We start from the raw sequence: 20,288 nt of genomic DNA on the forward strand, positions 1-20,288 counted from the left end.
TGTCTCAAGGTCCAGCCTGGACATTGCCTCAGACTTCTCACTTACTGACCCAACAAAACAATCAGATCCTGCACAGCCAACTCAGGACCTTAAATCTGGCAGCATGGCAGATAATGTAGCCATTCAGAACACTCCTCTCTCCAAAGCTGTTATGGATGTGATCTTGGAGGTCAGGAGGCCCAGTACCAGAAAATCTTATGCAGAAAAATGGAAGAGATTCTGTGCTTGGAACCAGGAACAAGGAATTGACACGTTTGTACCAAATATTCCTCAGATTTTACAATACTTAACTGATATGCTGGACAAAGGCCTATCCTTTTCATCAATTAAGATTCATGCCTCTGCCATTTCAGCCCATTACAATACGGAACCATCTATCTTTTCTCATCCTTTAATAAGGCAGTAACTCAGAGGGGCCAAAAACATAAGACCTCCAAGGAGAGCACCATTACCTGCGTGGGACCTCAATTATGTCTTGGAAAAACTCACACTGCCTCTTTTTGAGCCAGCCTTAACAGTTGATATAAAATTCTTATCCTGGAAAACAGCTCTGCTCCAAGCAATAACCACTGCAAGATGAGTCTCGGAGTTACAGGCACTCATGGCTGTGGAAGCTTTTATCATTTTCCTTCAAGACAGGGTTTCTCTGAGGATGAACCCTACATTTATGCCCAAGGTGGTGTCCAATGTTGCCCTTAATCAAACCATTCACTTGCCTACCTTTTATCCAAACCCACAGAACAAGGGGGAGAGACTTCTGCATTCTTTGGACATACACAGACTGCTATGCTTCTACTTGGACATAACTAAAGCTTTCAGAAAGACTGAGCAACTTTTAGTGGCATATGCTGCAGGATCACAAGGAAAGGCCATCTCAAAACAGACTATTTCAAAATGGATAGGCCATTGCATTTGTTTCTGCTACTCACAGCATGGCAGATCAGTGCCTAAGGTCATTAGGCCACATTCTACCAGAGCAGCAGCCACTTCAGCAGCTTTCCTCAGAGGAGTACCAACCAAAGACATCTTAGAGGCTGCAACTTGGAGTTCAGTGCACACTTTTACAAAGCACTACCACTTACCTCTCTACTCTAAGTCCAGAGCAGGCTTTGCCACTGCAGTTCTGCAGGGCCTCATAGCCTCTCCTAATCCTATTTAGCCCAGCCACCCATCCTCAGCTTTGGGATTCAACCCAAGAGTAATGACTGCAACAGTGAAACACGAACATAGTACAGTTGTGTACCTACCATAAATGTAGATGTTTGCGTGTATTCACTGTTGCAGTCCAGGTTACCCACCCACCATCCCCCTTTTATTTGCTGGGTCTTATCTATGCTTCTCTATTCTATACAACCTATGTGGTGTATTTGCTTGTAGATGAAGGAAATGTTTATTTTAGTGCATGCATGTTTATTGGCATAATCTATTTAGCCTACCCTTTTGGGGGCACCTGACATCTGGGGCAAGAAAAACTGAAGAAAATGGCGTCGGCTGCATCTTTTATATACCCCTGGCGCTCTGACGTCAGGGAAGAGGCGACAGCAACCGATGCCAGACCAAGACTTTGGAATTCAGGCCGACTGCGAGTAGCCTGCCAGCAGGATAACCCAAGAGTAATGACTGCAACAGTGAATACATGCGAACATCTACATTTATGGTAGGTACACCACTGTACTTTGCAATCGCCTCCACCAGACAAATTTCGGAAATTCAGGCATGATCGACAAAACCTCCGTGTCTCATTTTTCATAAGGATAGAGTATCCTGACAAACTAATGCATCCTTTTGGCCCAAGATGGTATCACAAATCAACATCAATCAATCTATTAATCTTCCACTATTCTATTTGAATTATTCCATCAAAGGAGAATATTTGCTACACTTGCTAGATGTACATGGACAATTAAATTTCTGTCTTCATAGGGCAAAAGATATCAGAAAAACTGATCAGTTTGTATCATTTGCTGGATTGAAGTTGCATACATCTGGAGCATTTCTCCCCGGGGCCTCAACTGAAAATTGGCTTCATTCCAAGTCGGACTTTCCCAGTAAGCAAATGTTAAATAAGTTGGATGCACCTGTGTATCTAAAGCCACCTTAGCTAAATGGCCTACTGACTGTATCTCTCTATAAGATAGGAATGGCCTTGTCTTACAGAGTACGGGGCTCATTGTACCAGATGATTGGCTACCTCTTCAGTTTTCCACTCAAGAGCTTCCATGGATATTTGTTCAGCAGCAACTTGGGCTTCCCCTCAAATCTTTATCTCTTATTATAAGCTGGATTTGGTATCCAGAGGTAGAGCTTCATTAGCCCAATAATGTAGTTCCCAGAAATATCCTTCCTTGAATCCACAAAGGGTTCTAATTAGCTGGGGACTCTGTCCCATCAATCGAGGACAGAATGAAAATTGGCAACCTCCGATAAAAAAGTTATGTACTCACCATAATGTGCCAAAGAAAAATGTACTTTTACAATTAATATATATGTGTGTTTATATGTGTGTGTGTGTATATATATATATATATATATATATATATATGTGTGTGTATGTGTATATATAAGCTGAGATTCGAAGAGAATATTCAGAAATGTTGAGTGACGACTCATCACAGGTCTAGAGTGTCTGCTGGACACCTCAGTTGAAAGAGATTTTCTTCCACAGGAAACAAATCTATATTTAGATTTAATCAGACTTCCATTTTAACAAGGGAATTCTTTATAATTCTGGGTCTCATGGCATCAGTGAATACTCATGATATCTCTTGATGTACTCCAGATGAGAAAGTTGCAATAGTTCCTGAATTGTCTGTGGTCCCAGCAGTAACATCTCTTGGTGGAGACACCATATCTTTCAGAATTTAAGTCTCCCATTCTTCTGTAATGCTCCAGCACATTTGGTCACTACAAGCATCTCAAACATTGTTTGAGGAGAAGTTTCTATAGGCATAACAATGCAACAAAAGTTTGGAAAAAAAAATAGACCTAAACACATCAGTGTAAAAGAGATATTTGCTCTCATAAGTACTTTTAACTCTGTAAATTCGCTGTGGTCCCCAGGTCCTTCAAAAGTGTTTATAGAAAACAACACGGTGGTGCCATACATAAACAAGCAGGTGGAACCAGATCTTACCCTCTGCGTAGCCTAGCCATAGTAGCTTGGGATATAGCTTTTCGGCGCAAACTCACTCTACAGGCATCTTACATTCAATCAGTGCAAATTTATGTGGCAGACAAGTTGAGCAGGACCTAGACAGACCCTCACAAATGGAAACTGGATTAGAGTCTTCCTAGAATTAATTCATCTGTGGATAACATTTCAAATAGATTTTTTGCTTCCTCTCTAAACAATTGACAGAATTTTGCTCCAAGACTCCATGCTAGGAGGCCTGGAAGACAGATGCCTTTTCTTTGCCTTGGACAAAAATATTCATGTATGCTTTTCACCCTTTCCACTAATATCCTGGGTACTTCTGAAGATTCATAAGGGCTCTCCAAAGATCATTGTGATGACTGTCTTCTGGCTCAAGCAACAGTGGCTCTCCCCTTTTCTGGAAGTGACCCAGGGCAGTTACTGCAAGCTTCTTACAGACTGTGTTTGCTCCAACAAGACCAGGGTGTTTGATATGTCCCAACTCCAAACAGCTGCAACTGACTGACTGGATGATTGGGCCTTTTTACATTTCAGGCACTTTTTTTTCTGAGTATGTGCAGCTGGTATTAACAGAGGTAAGAAAACCTAGTACTAAACAAATCATATATTAGCAAATGGAAAAGGCTTTTTATTTGGTGTCAACAAAAGATCTAGGATCCATTCCGCATTAACGATTCTCTGTTTTTACATTATTTATGTGAGTTACTATCCTGTAGCCCTTCTTAATCGAGGTTCATTTGTTGGCCATTTCATCATGTCTGTCCATGGTCCCCCCTCTTTTATTGCAGTCTTATGTGAATATGTATTTGAAAGGGATGTCTCACTAGAAGCCTCCTAGAAAGCAGGGTGCTGCTCCTTCAGATCTTAACTTTGTGTCAGGAAAAGTAATTCTTACTGCATTTGAACTAGTTCATCAGACAGACTTCAGGTTCTTGACATGAAAAGTCTTATTTATTGCTCTGACCTCTGCAAGAAGAGGACTTGAGTTGCAAGCTGTTTTGGTGAGTCACCCTTATTTTTCACAAAAGATATAGTTTCTTTGAGAACTAATCCTTCCTTTATGCCTACATTGGCATCCAAGTTTACTGTAAGCCAGGCTATTCATCTTTTTGTCTTCGTTGCAGAGCCTAATGAGGGAGAAAGATTATTTCATACCTTTGATGTCCTTAGACAACTAGGATGCTATCTTGACAGAGCCAAATCTGTCAGAACTTCTGATTAGTTGTTCATTTCTTGTGAAGGTAAGAAGGGAGGGCAACCAGTGTTAAAACAAGCTATTTCCAAAAGGTTTTTTCATGCTGTTACTTTTTGTTAACTTCCACCAAAGTTAAACTAGTCAAGGCTCATTCTACCAGATCCTTGACTTCTTATGTGGTTTTTGGAAAAGCTTGGATTGTAGAAATATTCTAAAAGCAGCAACTTGGTCCTCTGTGCATATTTGAACAAATCACTATAAGCTAGATTCCTTCTCCATGTTTAGAACACGCTTTGCTAAGACCATTCTCCAGGGGCTTTTGGACCCTCATTCGTAATCTTCCCAATCTAAAGCTATGGTAATATCTACCTTATATACTGCAGCAGTGATCAAATGAAAAACATAGTACAGTTGTGTAAGTAAAGTTACCGTTTCAGTAGGCACACACTCCCTCCATCCCTCTTGTTTTTTTTGTATGTCTTTATGCAAGGATATGGACAAATTAGTATTGTTATAATTATCATGCTCATTATCATCATCATCATCATCATCATCATTATTTTACTAGCATTGTCAGTGGCGTAACAGGTAGACACTCACCTTTGGTGCAGAAGGATGTGGGTTCTGTTCCCACACCAGGTAGATTGATTGCTGACACTGCAGTGCAGCATAAGGGGGGCTGCTATCCTCTTGAGTATGTTGTCCTTTGGATGAGATGTTAAACTGAGGCCCCATCTGCTTGAGCTGGTGGTAGTGCAGGTGGATTTAAAATGTCCCATGGCACCTATCAAAAAGGGTAGGAGCAGTTCCCTAATGCCCTGACCAAATTTCTCCTAGTAGTATAAATATCACTTCTGGTCTCCCCTGAAAAAAAAAAGCCTACTAGCATTGTGGGACTAACTTGGTCAACAAAGGATAAATAAAAGAATTAGTCCTCCACACTGCTTTAACATCCATCTTTCTGGTGGCATGAAAACTCAGAAGGGTTTGGTGCTCAAACTTGACCTTTAGTCTGCTCGGCATGGAAGATGCCCTGCGGATTTGGAAGGTGGCTGGCTGTTTTGTCCTTGATAGGACATAACCCACATGTCAGGCTGCTGAAGCAGTGATCCTTTGAACTTCTATTGTTTAAGCTAAGTATACTTAACTCAACTGTACGGTTCATTCCTTTTTTTGTGGTTAACTATGCTGCTTTTTCATTTCATGTCACTTTTGGAATTTAAAACTGCTGAAAATAGTCATAAATAAAAAGCTCAAGTCTGAATGTTAAAAGAAACTTTCTCTCTGGGGACTGCCTTATGCAGGCTTCAGCAAAAAAATTGCCAATCACAAGTTCATTAGTTGAACAAATTAGAGGATTCTAATGTTTGTTCTTTGCCTAATTGCGTATTTTTTTTAATTTATTAATATGTTAACTTAGACAGCTGATCTGTTTAGGACCCTTTTCAGACATGATCCAGTCTACCAGTAGATGCAGTTTGTATGTACAGTTTGAGCAGCCAGTCTACTGGCATGTTTTGGGAGGTGTAAGGCCACTGGAGTACTTGGAGCAAGCCAACACAAGAGAAGGAGAGATAACTGTTTTGGTAGTCACAATATTACCTTTACTGTCATAGTTTATTTTTCAAAGTTGCAGGACTAACAGTTTGTGCTAAAAAGCCCCATTAAATTAAAGGATGGTCTAAATTGATAACTTAAAAACCGACTGGTATGCACCTATAAATGATTCTTGGCTGAGCTTAAAGAATTTTTAAAATACATAGGATGTGCATGAAAAAGCATTAAACGGGATCTGTGTTGTATAATTTATACCAGACAGCAGGGAATTTTTTTTTGAGGTAACACTTTTCCATTATTTTTCATTACACTGCATTGCCATAGTAGTTTGTTTTCTCTATGTCCAGAAGTATGTAGCAGATGTTGTTATAGTAGCTTATATTTACGTAGGCCTTTTAATTAAAATAAAATAACCTGAATTATTATGGGGGCGGCCACGGTGGTGCAGCGGTGAGCGTTGCCGCCTCGCAGCAAGGGGTTCTCCAGTTCAATTCTCGGCTGGGGTACCTTCTGTGTGGAGTCTGCATGTCCTCCCTGTGGTCTCGTGGGTTTCCTCTGGCTGCTCTGGTTTCCTCCCACATCCCAAAGACATGCAGTAGGTGCATTGGACACTCTAAACTGGCCCTAGGTGTGAGTGTGTGCGTGCCTTCTGTGGAAGGTTGGGCGCCGGGCTGTTAACGCGACACCGTAAAACTCCACTGCCATTCATGAGGGGACAGATGATCCGCTGTGGCAAACCTAACCAGGAAAAAGCCGAAAGAAGAAGATTATACAAAATAGATGTTTCTGAGACCTTGGTTTTCATTTTTTCCCTACAAGGATACAGCTCCAACTTATTTTCAGTTGAATTAAAATGCACAAAAATAATTCTTCGTTAAGGTTAATGCAGTTGTTTTGAATTGCATCACCCAACTTTAATGTTATTCATTTGATACCTTGGTAAGCTCACTAGGGATACATGCCTCTTTTAAGATTTGACCATGGAACATTGTTCTGATTAAGTGGCATACAGTGAGTCATATACCATTGTTTGAGACTGAAACTCAGGATGTTTTTTAACTGTAAGCCTTAGTCCTATGTGTTGTACTCCTGTACTTTAAATGAATACTCAATGGCTGAATCTTTTCCATTTAGGTTAGGCATACTTAATGTAAATTAATTAGCTGATTAATTCAGGTGCAGAGTAGACTGGTTAACAATACATATGTAAACCTGCTATTCAAAATATGTCCATGAAGATGAAGGATTGTGCACAGAGTACATCTGTTTTTCACAGTCTTATTTAAAATCATGATACTCAGTCTGTTTAAGCAACACCTTCTTATAATCATGAAAATCTCTGTCCTGAAGTTTTATGTCCACCTTGAAAAGGTTTGTTTGGTGTCATTATAGTGTTATATGAATGTGTCAGAAAAAATGTGTACGACTTGCACCCTGATATATAAAGTCATTAACATAAACTAAAATATCTTTTTTTATAGTACTGGCAGAACATGTATGGGATCCATTCTCCACTTCACAAACGTCAAGGCTGGTTGCTTTTGTTAAGAGACTTATCGGTGGATATCCTTCTGTTATACATGCAGAAAACAAAAATACTCAGGCAAGTCATACATTTAATATTGGTTGTAACAGTTGTGTGCAGTGCTGTGTGTGAAGGATACCAATTTGAAAGCCAGTAGGAATGATGGCTATAAACAATGTAAAGAGATTTTACCTTGGGACACCATAGCAGCAGGTTAATTACAGGTGCGACTGTAGTCAGTAGACATTAGGGCCAGAATGGAAGAATATTATAGCCTGTTTCCACTGGGAGCCTCATTGTGGTGACATTGGAAGCACCAGCTATCGGTGTAGGTAATACTTCAGTTTTTCATCTGGTTTCCTACTGATCCTGAGTTAGAATTTTCTGGATATTGTCAGTGACTGTTTTCTCATGTTTTGACAAACTGCTTAGTTTTTGTACTGTTTGCAAGTGGTCTGACCAGTAGTGTTTATTTGTGCTTTTCCTAATAATCTCAAGTAGGCATTCACTTTGCCTGGTGGCAGAGCACAACACTAAACACTGCAGTGTTGAAAATGGTTTATTGAGATTTGATTAATGTTTTTAGCTAATGGTTGGCTGAGCTGGACAAGTCTTTAGAACACACATGACTGTGAATGATTTTTGTCTCCTATACACAGCACTATATATTCCATTGTAGTAGTAAAGATAAGAAAACAGGTAAGGTTGTAAAACCTGATAAGCCTACTAAAATGAACATTTAAGGTGCAAGTAGAAGAGACTGAAATGGGTATTTTCCTCTGTTTTAACCAAAATGGACCCTATCAGGAGAGCTCTGTCATGCTTGTTTCCTGGTCAGCCTTGACTGCAGCTTCCACAGTTATATGTAAAGATTTTACCTGCACTGAATTCAAATACTAAGAGAGTAATGAAGGCTGATAAAGGTGGAGATAGTCTAGATACAGACACTGCTGTATACAGTAGGAAAATTGAGAGCATGCTTGATAACCCAGCGTTTTACAAGAGTGGGTTTTGACTGTCACAGATGCATATGATGCTATCCAGGATGCCTTGAATTTACTTTACAATGATAGATTAATAAGTAGCAAGTTGCAAGAATTTCTTGAAGTTACCAACACCAAAATCTCTACCTTCTTAGGTATCCCAAAACCCCACAAGTGCTTAGTGAATCCCCCATACAGAGCTGTGGTAGCAGTGGGATGCTGAAAAACTGAGCCCATGTCTGTCTTCCTCGAGGTTTCAATAAAAACTCTTGCAGCTAAAACCAGATATATTCTGGATACTGTAGTCTCTCTTTAGAAAATCAGATGTCATGATACATTCTGAAACTTTGCTCGTCTCAGTTGATGTAGAAGCTATCTACACCATTTTACCACACAATTACTGCATCAAAGCAGTAGAGGAGGCACTAACCAGATACACTGGGGCCCCTCCCAAGTTGAAATAAAGCTGACTACAAAACTACTCCCATTTACTGCTGGAAAACAAGTTTCTTCAAATTTAATGATGAATTTTACCAACAGACTACATGAATTGACATGGGGGCAGCCATGGCCTTGAGTTTGTCTAATGTTGCTGTAGCAAAATGGGAAGATGATGTGGTTTATTGTTCAAATTTTCAGCAACACATGGTCTGTTACCTACATTTCTTTGACATTCTTATTGTCTGGAAACGAGATAAAAAAAAAAAAAAACTGCTGAATGACTCCTACTCCCATATAGGGAGCTTGACATCCTTCCTGAAGTTTGCCACAAGCCACAGCCAGAATACTGTTTGTTTTCTAGTTATCAATGTCAAGAAAACATTGATACACAGGGTCCATCTGCAGCAGGTAATACCAGAAACCCACAAGGGTGAACCTACTGCTACATGCCTCCAGTATGCATCCCCAGATAACCAAACACAGTGTCATAAAGTCACTAAGCATAAGCATCCCAAAGGTCTCAAAAGAACTTGCAGACTTTCTACACAACCTAAATAAGCTCACAAAAGGGGTATGAAAACAGAGTGATCAATAACATACTGGAACTAATAAAGAACATGAAAATAGCAGAAGCCCCCTTCCTATTGGACCCAGTCAGATAGTACAACAACTTAAAAATAACCAACCTTGACCCTAAAACTGATGTCAGAAAAAGAAGCATGGCCATAACATTTATAACAGACCATAAAGAAATCCACAGGGCTGTCACTGATTACTGGACCATAATAGAGACCAATAGCAAAGATCCTTGAACCAGGCCTGAGGTTTAGCTTTAAGAAAGGGAGAAACATCAGTGCCTTCTTTGACTCAGAAGACTGGTGAGACAGGACATATGCTTATGGCACATATGGATGTGGAGCTCTAATGCAGGACCTGATGATGTCAGTTTTCATTCTGTCCTCAACCGCTAGGTTCAGATCCGATCCCTCAGATCCGACTTGGCCATTGCAAAAGCTTGAGGCAATAAAAAAGCTCTCTAGCTTTTCCCTTACCCCGTTGTTGTTGTGTCTTTCGGCTTTTCCCGGTTAGGAGTCGCCACAGCGGAACTCTGGTCCACTAATGATTGGCAGTAGATTTTTACGTGCCAAGTTGCCAGCCCTGACACACAACCTTCAACGAAGGTGCGCCCATTCACACATGTCTCCTCACAGAAGACACTCTAGCTGAGAATCAAACAGGACGTCTTACTTTGAGGTGACAATGCTACCGCAGCACCACGTAATGCACCAAAAACCTTTACATTCTTAGGTTCTCTTCTTTCCCTTACCTTCTCTATTGCAGTTGTCCCCCTCCACTGGTTTTAATATATTTTGTCTCCCTTTTCTTCCTCTTGTACATTTTTTGTACCTTGAATACTATTGTTAGTATTTCCCTCTACACTTTGTGTAACCTTTACTTACCATGGCTGATTTAATTTCCTCTCTCTTTGGTATTTCTACCAAAAAAAAGTCTATAATTTATCCGTGTCTTACTTGTTGAATATCTGGTATTTTCTTTCTAGTGTTTAAAATGGTAGGAAAAGAGGCTTGACTCTGTTTAAAAAATGTCTAAAGTACGAACATAAGATTCTGGTTTCTGATGTCCACACATTGTGTGTGCTGTTTAGGACCACAGCACCTTTAAAAGGACTGCTCCATTTGTCATGCTTTTAACCCTAAAGCCCTGGTTGAATGCAAAAACAAGTTGATTTTAAGAGGGTTACTCCCCTCTTTTGGTAAGGCATTGTCTGGAGCTCCGTTTCCTCAGAAATAAAAAAATAAATAAATAAATCTTCTTCCCAGAGCCCTTCTGCTGCTGCTTCATCAAAGCCTTCAGAGAAGTCTAAGAAAAGGCCTCTTGCGGGTCCGATCTACTCTTCAGTTCATAGAAAATATCTAAGCTATCACATCAGACTTCAACCTCTGATCTGAAGCTAAAGGAAAGAGATTCAGCAGATCTGACATCATTGGAACCGAAAGTAAAGAGCAGCAAAGATTTGTCGGATCAGACTTCATCAGGTGTGACATAGAAATCGTCTGATTAGCCTTCCATACCATTTACCTCCCAAGAACCAGGTATTCTTCTTCAGTGGACTCCGTTCCCTCCAGGGTTCCTTCCCCCTTTTTGGAGAGACCTAGGTCCTCTTCGATAGCATCCACTTGCTCTTTCAAGAGTCTGCCAGAAGAAGATTTGGTGGTTTAATGAAATCTCTTGGTGCAGAGCCTGACAGGTGTCTCCTCTGCTCCTACCCCTTTGGGTCAGGAAGTATGATATTCCACTAGACCCCCCCTACACCAGTTCTTTCTCTGATTCCTTCCATGGTCTCAGAGTCCTTGGATCTGAGCTGTCCGGCCCCATCTGCCTCTGATCAGAGGATACCCTTATCCTTGGATGTGATATTTGCTCTCAGCACTTCAGTTCAGTAGGATCCAGAGAGCTATCGGATCTGAGGTGTTGGCGTAGACTCCAAAGTTGTCGGAGCCATCTCAGAACCTTGGCACCGTTTAATTTGTCTCCTGCTCCATCTTTTGCCTCTGGTGGATTGTCCTCTGAGCAGGAAGGGACAACAATCCAAAAACTTGCCTTTTCAGATCCGAGGTCCTCTCCTTCTCTGGGGAAGTATGCCTTTGAGGCCATGGAGAGATTGTCTGCCTCAGCAACACAAACAGTTCATACCCCCTCGAATCCTCATTCTGCAGCCTTTATGTCTGTGCGCTTGGAGTCTCACCCATCTTTTCCACAGGGACAGCTAGTATCAAAACCCCAGGCTTCCCAGCAGGGCATTCCGACTTCTGATACCTCCCCAGTGCGTCCAACTGAGGAGGTCCCTAAGAAGATAAAGTGCAAGAGGAAGCACTTAGTGTCCAGAGGAGTCCATCACAGAATAGACTGACTTTGATGAAGGGTCTCCATGGTCACCTCCTAATGTCTTATTTGAAGACATCCTTGAAATCCTGAAATAGAGTAGTGGCTGGAAGCCCAGCAACCCTTCGTCTGAGGAGTCTGTGTTCCTAGAGGCTTTCGGTACTGGCGCTTCTACCTCCTGGGTGACCCCGCACACCAATGAGCTTATTGAGTTGATTTCTTGCCAGGCATGGAAGGACCCTGACACCCATGAACCAGTACCTCAGAGACATGACAAAATTATGACAGCACTGGAGGACAGACGATTTTGGAGAAAAGGTGTGCCTGTTGATGCCATCGTCGTGGTGGTGGCCACTAGGAAGGAACTTGCCAAGGATAGTTCCACTGTCCATCCACCTAACAAGGAGTCTTGAGCAATGGATAAGTTTTGGAGGTGTCTATGTTTCAGCGAGCTTTGCCTTAAGGTCACTTACCTATTTGGCACATTTTACCAGGTTACAGAGGGACCTGATTTAAGTAATTGTCAGGCACTCTCTTGGGATCTGTTTCTGAAGAAGTACAAACATCTGTGACTTCTCAGTTGGCTACCCTGCAGTCAATTTCCAACTCTTCCATGAAGCTCATTTCACACATAGCAGAAGGAACCTCAAGGGCAACGGGTTCAAACATTTCCATAAGAAGGCACGCCTGGATGCACTTATGTGATTTTGCAAAGCCCTTCAAGTCATCATTCGTCAGTGCTCCTTTTGACAGCACGTCTTTGTTTTCCCCCAATGTAAAAGATGTTATCTAGGTGTGAGAAGGATGGAAAGACCCTGTCTGCTGTGGGTGTATGTTATCCTTCAAAGATCCTTTTCTGGGAATCAATGATGTAGTGGAAAAATGTGGTTCAAGAAGTCCCAGGGACCTTTCCAAGGCATACTTTGAAGAGGTTCCCTCAGGAGGAGAGGGGGAAACTCAAGTGGTAGATGCTGCCCCTTGCAGCAGAGGTGGCGCACACAATCAAGGGTCCAGAAATTCGATCTTTGACAGATATTTCCAGCGCTCCTGAAAGGAGGCCCGATTGCCTTTCTCTGGAGGCAGTCATAGGTCTGTCATCCCTGCACCAGAGAGCCTGGCTAGAAATAACAGATATTTGGGTGCAGAGGATCATTTCCAGAGGTTATACAATACTTTTTTCTCTTCCAGAGAAATCCCTGATGTCCCACCCGGTCAGAGGGAAAAGGCAGCAATTCAAGTACCAAAGATACTAGAAAAAGTCATCCAAGAGGTGCCCCCCATACCAGATAGAATTCTGAACTTACTCAAGATTATTTTTAGTGCCAAAGAAAACCAGTGACTGGTGACCGATTTTGGATCTCAGCAACTGGAACAAGTCAGTATGACGCACCAAGTTCCAAATGGTCATTGTTCAATCCATTCTTCCCTTTTTGGGAAAGGACAGCTGGATGTGCTCAATAGATCTTCAGGGTGTGTACTGTCACATAAAGATGAACAGGAGATCCAGAAGGTTCTTGCGCTTCCAGCTGAGAGCCAGTCATTACTAGTTCAGAGTTCTGCCCTGTGGTCTCACCACAGCCTTCAGGGTGTTTACCAAGTGCATGGCAGTAGTAGCAGCTCACATGAGACTGCAGGTGTATTCCGGGTGTTTCCATATCTAGACAACTGGCTTATTTCTGCCCTGACCATGCATCAACTGTTAAAGGCAAGAGATCAGGCTCTCCAGACATGCTCTTTTCTGGGGATAGCCATAAACTACGAATAATCTTATCTAGAGCCAAGTCAAAATTTAGAATTCATAGGAGCAATACTCAACACAAAAATCAACCATAGCTTCACTTCCCCCCTCCAGAGTTCAGACAGTAAGATCACAGACCAAAAAGATAATCTGCAGTGCCAGGATTTCAGCATGCTCAGTCCTTCAGGCTCTGGGATATATGGCAGAGACAATAACACTAGTACCATTGACCAGCTTTTACATGAGAATTCTTCAGTGGACACTAGCCATGCAATGGTCGATAGTTGGCAACCCATGTCTACTCCCATACTAATCACACACACATATGCAAGAGAGATCTCCTGTGGTGGATTCAGTCAGATCAAGTTCTACAAGGCAGTATGTTCATTCCCACTCATACCAAGGCCATAGAGACAGTGGATGCTTCCCACTTCTGTGTGTGGGGGGGCATTTTCTGAGGAAAACGGTCCAAGGGACTTTGTTCCCCCAAAGAGACTAACTTGCATGTCAATGTCCTAGAAATGAGAACAGTGATTTTAGCATTGTAGGCCCTTCAGGATGCTGTCCCCTTGGGGACCATTGCAATTCAGGCAAATGTCTGTAGTTTGGTACATCAACAAACATGGAAGGACCAGATTTTACCCCTTGTGTTCAAGAAGCACTCAGGGTGTGGCAGTGGGCATTCTCATCCAGCTGCTTTCTTATAGCAATGCATATTCCTGTGAAGTCCAACGTGATAGTAGACAAACGTAGCAGGTGCTAACTCAAGAGTGGTCTCTCAGCAAGAAGTGACGGAAATAATTTTGCGTCAGTAGGGCCAGTCTTGCTGCGATCTTTTTGCATTTTCCCCTAAACAGTAAATGCAGCTATTACTTTGCCCTAACCTCCTCCTCACAGGGGGAATGCCTGAGGAATGCCCCCAGTTTACTTTACTCTTATCCACCAGTTCTGCTAATCCCAAAATTCCTTCAGAAACTGTCATGTGCTCAGACACAGCTCCACGTGGTCCTGTTGAGTCTTCCTGGCTACAGAGAACTGAAAAAAAGCGACTGCTTTCCTGATTAAGTATCCTGCTGTTTTTTATATTTGTTTTACCTTCTACTGCTTACCTAGAGCAAGCTTTAACTGTTTTCATAGTTATTTACTGCATTTTTTATTATCTGCACTTAAAAGTACATTTTAGTCGAAATTAGTCTAATTCAAGTCGAAAAGTGTTTGTTTGCTGTTTAATTTAATTGTTTGGCTGCCCACTAAAGTGTGCTAACCTGTACTACTGACTTATTGCCTTTTCTGCATTTCTGTGTGTTTCTATTTAAAAACAAAAAAAACAAAAAAATATTCCTTGTTTTCCTGCCTCTCCTAAACTAGTTAGACCAGTTTACAGGCCTTGCTGTATCCTGGGCTGTGTTGTAGTTCCTGTGTTGTCCATTGCCTTACTTGGATAGAAGGAAGTTTCTTAGCTCACTAGTGGGAGTGGGGAGCCTTGAATAGCCTACCTGTCCTTGAGGGAAGTGACCTCAGCACAAGAAGCTGTAGTAATTGGTCATTTTGGACCATTTCTAGCTCTTTTGAAGTTCCCTGGTTAAAAATCTGCCTCTGGCATTTTTTTGAAGCCATATTGCTCAGACACAGCTCCACGTGGTCCTGTTGAGTCTTCCTGGCTACAGAGAACTGAAAAAAGCGACTGCTTTCCTGATTAAGTATCCTGCTGTTTTTTATATTTGTTTTACCTTCTACTGCTTACCTAGAGCAAGCTTTAACTGTTTTCATAGTTATTTACTGCATTGTTTATTATCTGCACTTAAAAGTACATTTTAGTCGAAATTAGTCTAATTCAAGTCGAAAAGTGTTTGTTTGCTGTTTAATTTAATTGTTTGGCTGCCCACTAAAGTGTGCTAGCCTGTACTACTGACTTATTGCCTTTTCTGCATTTAGCGTGGAGTTGCCACTAGAGCACCATCGGGCAGCGCCGGTTAAACAAGGTTAAACTATTTCTGGCTCTGTAAAGTCTGCTCTTCATTTTTTCCCTTAGAACTGCTCTACTTGTAATCTAAACAGTCTATTCTCTATCTGTAAAGCTCAGCACTTGTTCCTAAAGCATTTTTAGTCAGGTAAAGCACTTCTATATTATACAAAGTACTTCATTAGCTTAAAACCCCCTTGAGTACCCACTTCCCTATAGGTCCTTTCTGACTCAGTTATACAGCAAACTTTTTCATTTCTTCTAGCATGTCAAAGGGTCAGTTGCTAGTGTCCTCTCCTGCTCAGCTGGTGAATCTGGGAATATTGAGGCAATGTTACAATTGCCTCATGTACACAGACTACCCTCTCCTCCTCCCACAAAACACAAATACATGCGAGAGATGCAACTATATAGCCAAACTGGAGGCTGAGCTCTCTCAACTCAGGACTGGCAAAACCAGACAGGAGGAGAAGGTAACCACACACACCATAAACCCAGTCTCACATAGAACTATCACAACTACAAATCAAACACATAAACACACAAAGACATACTCGGAGGCACTGATCAAAAATCTACCAAAACAGCAGAGGCCTCCAAAGCAGACACCCAAACAACTGCCACCTCATGACATAACACAAGCAACACATAGATCACAAAGTCAGTGTGCAAATCAGTCACAGCCCTTAAGGCCAAACACAATGCCAGACACACTTGTCATAGGTGACTCCATAGTCAGACACACTGACGTCCCACTCACCAGACTGAACAAGGAGAGGGTTACAGTAAGCTGCCTGTCGGGCGCTAGAATCCGCCACATAACACAAGCACTCAGGTCACTCCACAGCAAGTACAAGTATGACTCAGTCATTGTCCATGTCAGTGTGAATGACCTGAGACGTACCTCCCTGGACTACATGAAGAGAGACATAAAGGAGCTCTCAGATTATGTAGCCCAGGCTGGTATGACCCTGACCCTGAGCAGTATCCTACCTTCACCAAGAATGATGCCACAATACAGAGACAAAATGATCAGTTTTAATAATTGGCTTAATTTCTGGTGTCATTCTAAGGGGATCCAATGTCTGTCTGCCTGGAATGACATGCTTGACAAGCCACGCTGCTTCGCAAGGGACGGCTTGCACCCGTCACCCCTGGGTTTCCGGATATTGGCAAAGGCTCTTGCCACCCCCATAGTGCCTTTTTTAGACAAGGCTCAAATTCTAAACCCACCGCCCTAGAAAACAATAATGGAAAAAAACTAAGGGTAATGCTGCTCAATACCAGAAGTCTAAATCTCAAGATGCACACCCTCGAAGCCCTCCTCAGTATGGAGAACATCGATGTCTGTGCTGTGACTGAAACCTGGTTCAAGGCTCCTGAGAGCACCCCGGCACTATCAGGTTTTACCTCATCATGCATTCCAGCCCCAAAACCCGGACCGTACCACAAAAGGAGGGGGTGTATCCATATTCATCAAGGATACCCACACCTCCAGGCTGGTGGCAACTCACGAAGCATCAGAGACCATTCAGGTGCAATTAACCATAGGCAAAACTGCTCTACAGTTTGTAGCATGCTACAGGCCACCCTCTCAAACTCAGGAACCCCACACAGCCTTCCTGAAGACACTGGAGAGTATAAATGTCTCTCCAAACACCATCATATTGGGTGACTTCAACTACCCAAACATAGACTGGGAACATTACTCAAGCCCCAATACCCTAGCCCAAAGGTTCCTGGAGTTCATAAACTCAAATGCTATGGAACAACTTGTCACCATTCCCATAAGAGGTGAAAATATACTAGACCTGATCTTCACAAACATGGGGACAAAATGCTCCACACCGGAAGTATATCCCTCATTGGTGAGATCAGACCATAAACTAATCTCTCTGGAGATTCACATCCCGCCCCCACCCCCAACAAAAAAGACCACAGTGAAGAACTTCTCAAAAGCCAACTTCACACTTCTTAAGACTGGTGTGGTATCCTTCAAGGCCCCTGAGCCATTGGAAACCACAACCCATGCTGCTGAATCCCTTACAAATGCTTTCTACGAGCACCTCCAGGATTGCATGGATCAAGCAATCCCAAATAAAATCAAGACCCTTTCCACCAAAGGCAAGCGCCCGATCTGGTGGACCCCAGCCATAAACAAACTTTACAACAAGAGGAGAAAGCTATTACAAGATAGAGCAAAATCTCTAAAAAGGAAGACATCTCTGATCAATACTAGTAAAAAACTACGATCACTCATAAAATCATCCAAGGCCAACTTTGAGAGAAAAATCGCCAAGGACTCAAAAGACGATCATAAGGCCTTCTTTAGCTATGTTAGAAATTTAGAAATCTGGGTGAAAACTCCCAGATATGCTCAGAATTAGTCCAAAATTATACAAAAATCACTGAACCCACAGACATTGCAAACATACTGGCAGACAGGTTCAGTGAAAATTTCTCCCTCCCCCCCCAAAAGGAGAAGTATCTATCCCAGCAGAGTGTAGCCTCCCAATCATCTCAAATGCCCAGGTGACAGCTGCTCTCTCTAAAGCTAAAAACACAGCATCAATGGGACCGGATGGTGTCCCCGGCTGTGTGCTACACAAACTCAATGAGGAACTAAACCCACACATAAGGCTGCTGTTTAATCTTAGCCTTACCACAGGATACGTACCCAAAGAGTGGCGTATGGCAACTGTGGTCCCACTCCACAAAGGCGGTGCTTCTACGGACCCTGGTAATTACCGCCCCATAAGCTTAACAAGCCTGGTCTGCAAAGATATGGAGAGGATCATAATGGAACTCATAAATAAAGACATAGGGGACCTACAGACATTGGATCCTACCCAATTCGGCTTTGTCAAGGGCAGATCGTGCCTCTTGAACTTGGTTGACTTTTTTGAAACAGTCACCAAGGCCATTGATGAGGGTAAGGCAGTTCACACAGCCTACCTAGACCTTGCAAAAGCTTTCGACACAGTACCCCACTCGGATATCATAGAAAAGCTCACCAGCTTAAATGTAAACCCATATGTCACAAGATGGGTTGCAAACTGGCGCAAGGACAGAACCCACAGTGTTAGAGTTGCTGGTGCCATGTCAGACTCCAAGCCGGTCACAAGCGGTGTCCCACAGGGCTCAGTCCTGGGGCCCCTCTTGTTCGGCATCTACTTTTTAGAAGTTCAGGCAAACATAGGAGGATTGTGACTGACATAGTTTGCAGGTGACTGCAAACTGGGCGCCATAGGTGAAAATCCATCAGACACAGATATCCTTCAGAGAGGTCTCATAGAGCCGGATAACTGGTGCCAGAGCCATGGCCTTAAGCTAAACACCAAAAAATGTATAGTCATACCCTTTGGTAAAAACAAGGTAACCCCAAGTTACCACATAGGTGGCAATCCATTAAGCACAGAAGAGGTTATCAGGGACCTGGGGACCCAAGTTGACAGTAACCTTTCTTTTGACGCTCACATTGCCAAAGTGGTTAGGAGGACCTTCTACATTGCCCACCTGATTATGAAGGGATTCACATCCAGATCAAGGGAGGTCATTGTTCCCCTGTACTCTTCACTTATCAGACCAATGATCGAGTACAATGCCCCATTCAGAATGCATCTTACCCGACACCTGCAGCAATTGGAAAAACCCCAAAAGTTCCTCACCAAAAGGATAAAGGGGCTCAAAAATATGCCATATGCTGCCCGACTGAAGAAACTCCAGCTCTATTCAGTCGCATACCGTCTGCTCAGAGGTGACCTGTGCCTGACATACAAGGCCATGTCCAACCCGGAATTAATGGACATGCTCCACCTCAAAAAATCCAAATCCACCAGAGCCACAAGAGCAAGAGACTTAAACCTCAACACGGATATAAGTAGGACGTGCTGGAGGGACAGATTCATCACCCAGAGACTCCCTATGCTGTGGAACAGAATCCCGGTCCATGTGAGACAGAGCACCTAGCTGGCTCTGTTCAAGAGGAATCTTGACCAGTGGATGGGAGATCGTAGGTTTACCCCGGGGATCATCTCTGTATCACTGCTGGACAGAGGCACGGCAAACTAATGGGTATAGTATTCTTCAACCTAAGGGGTGGTGAAAGCCACACAACTCTGGCTAGGCTTATAAATGCCCTAGGGCAGATAGCCTAGTATGAACCTATGAACCTATGTTGAATAGTAAGTCATCCTCATTGCTCCCTACTGTCCTTGACAGATTTGTTTCCCCTTTCTGTGGCCTCATTTACTTATCAAACCTTGGATTCTGGATCCAACTCCAGACGTCCTGTCTCACCTGACTGGACTGATAGATCCAGATATACCAAACTTCAGGCTGACGACCTGGATTTTCCAGTTCCATTATTAGCCAGATAATTTATGCTGTCTTCCCTGTGTCTGACACATGCTTTTTCTTCCCATAAACCTTCTAGGCGTAAACTCTACTCCACTAAATGGAGAAGATTTGTTTACTGGGCACATCAAAATAATGTTGATCCCTTTTCAGTTCCCATACAGAATATCTTTGAATTTTTCACTCTACGTTTTAAAGGAGGAGTTAGTTCTTCGACCGTTATGATCCAATTTGCAACAGCTGAGTCAGATCCAAGGGATCGGATCCAACCCCATAAGTTGTGGAAGAATGAAAATGTACAACACAGATGGAACATTATGGTGACTATCACATAACTTCTTTTTTTTTTTTTTGCAGCCTGATAAGTGGAGTGGATCACTTCATCTGCCCTAGCAAAGGCCAGAAGTACCTTAGCAAAAACAGGAGACTGCAGTACTAAAAGAATGGTTTACAGGGCACAATATCTGAATTA

The 20,288-nt window shown here is 42.5% G+C and overlaps 1 protein-coding gene across 1 annotated transcript in view; it reads left to right on the top strand.

Moving 5' to 3' along the window:
- The window catches only part of PAXBP1 (PAX3 and PAX7 binding protein 1), a 1,009,737-nt gene that overhangs the window by 666,014 nt on the left and 323,435 nt on the right, over positions 1-20,288 (top strand). The window contains exon 15 of the mRNA XM_044072024.1: positions 7,388-7,509. Coding sequence (XP_043927959.1) covers positions 7,388-7,509 — 122 coding nt within the window. The remainder of the gene's footprint in view (positions 1-7,387; positions 7,510-20,288) is intronic.

This window comes from Protopterus annectens, chromosome 5.part0 (assembly GCF_019279795.1).
Source record: "Protopterus annectens isolate FY-2018-M chromosome 5.part0, PAN1.0, whole genome shotgun sequence".
NCBI classification, from domain to species: domain Eukaryota; kingdom Metazoa; phylum Chordata; order Ceratodontiformes; family Protopteridae; genus Protopterus; species Protopterus annectens.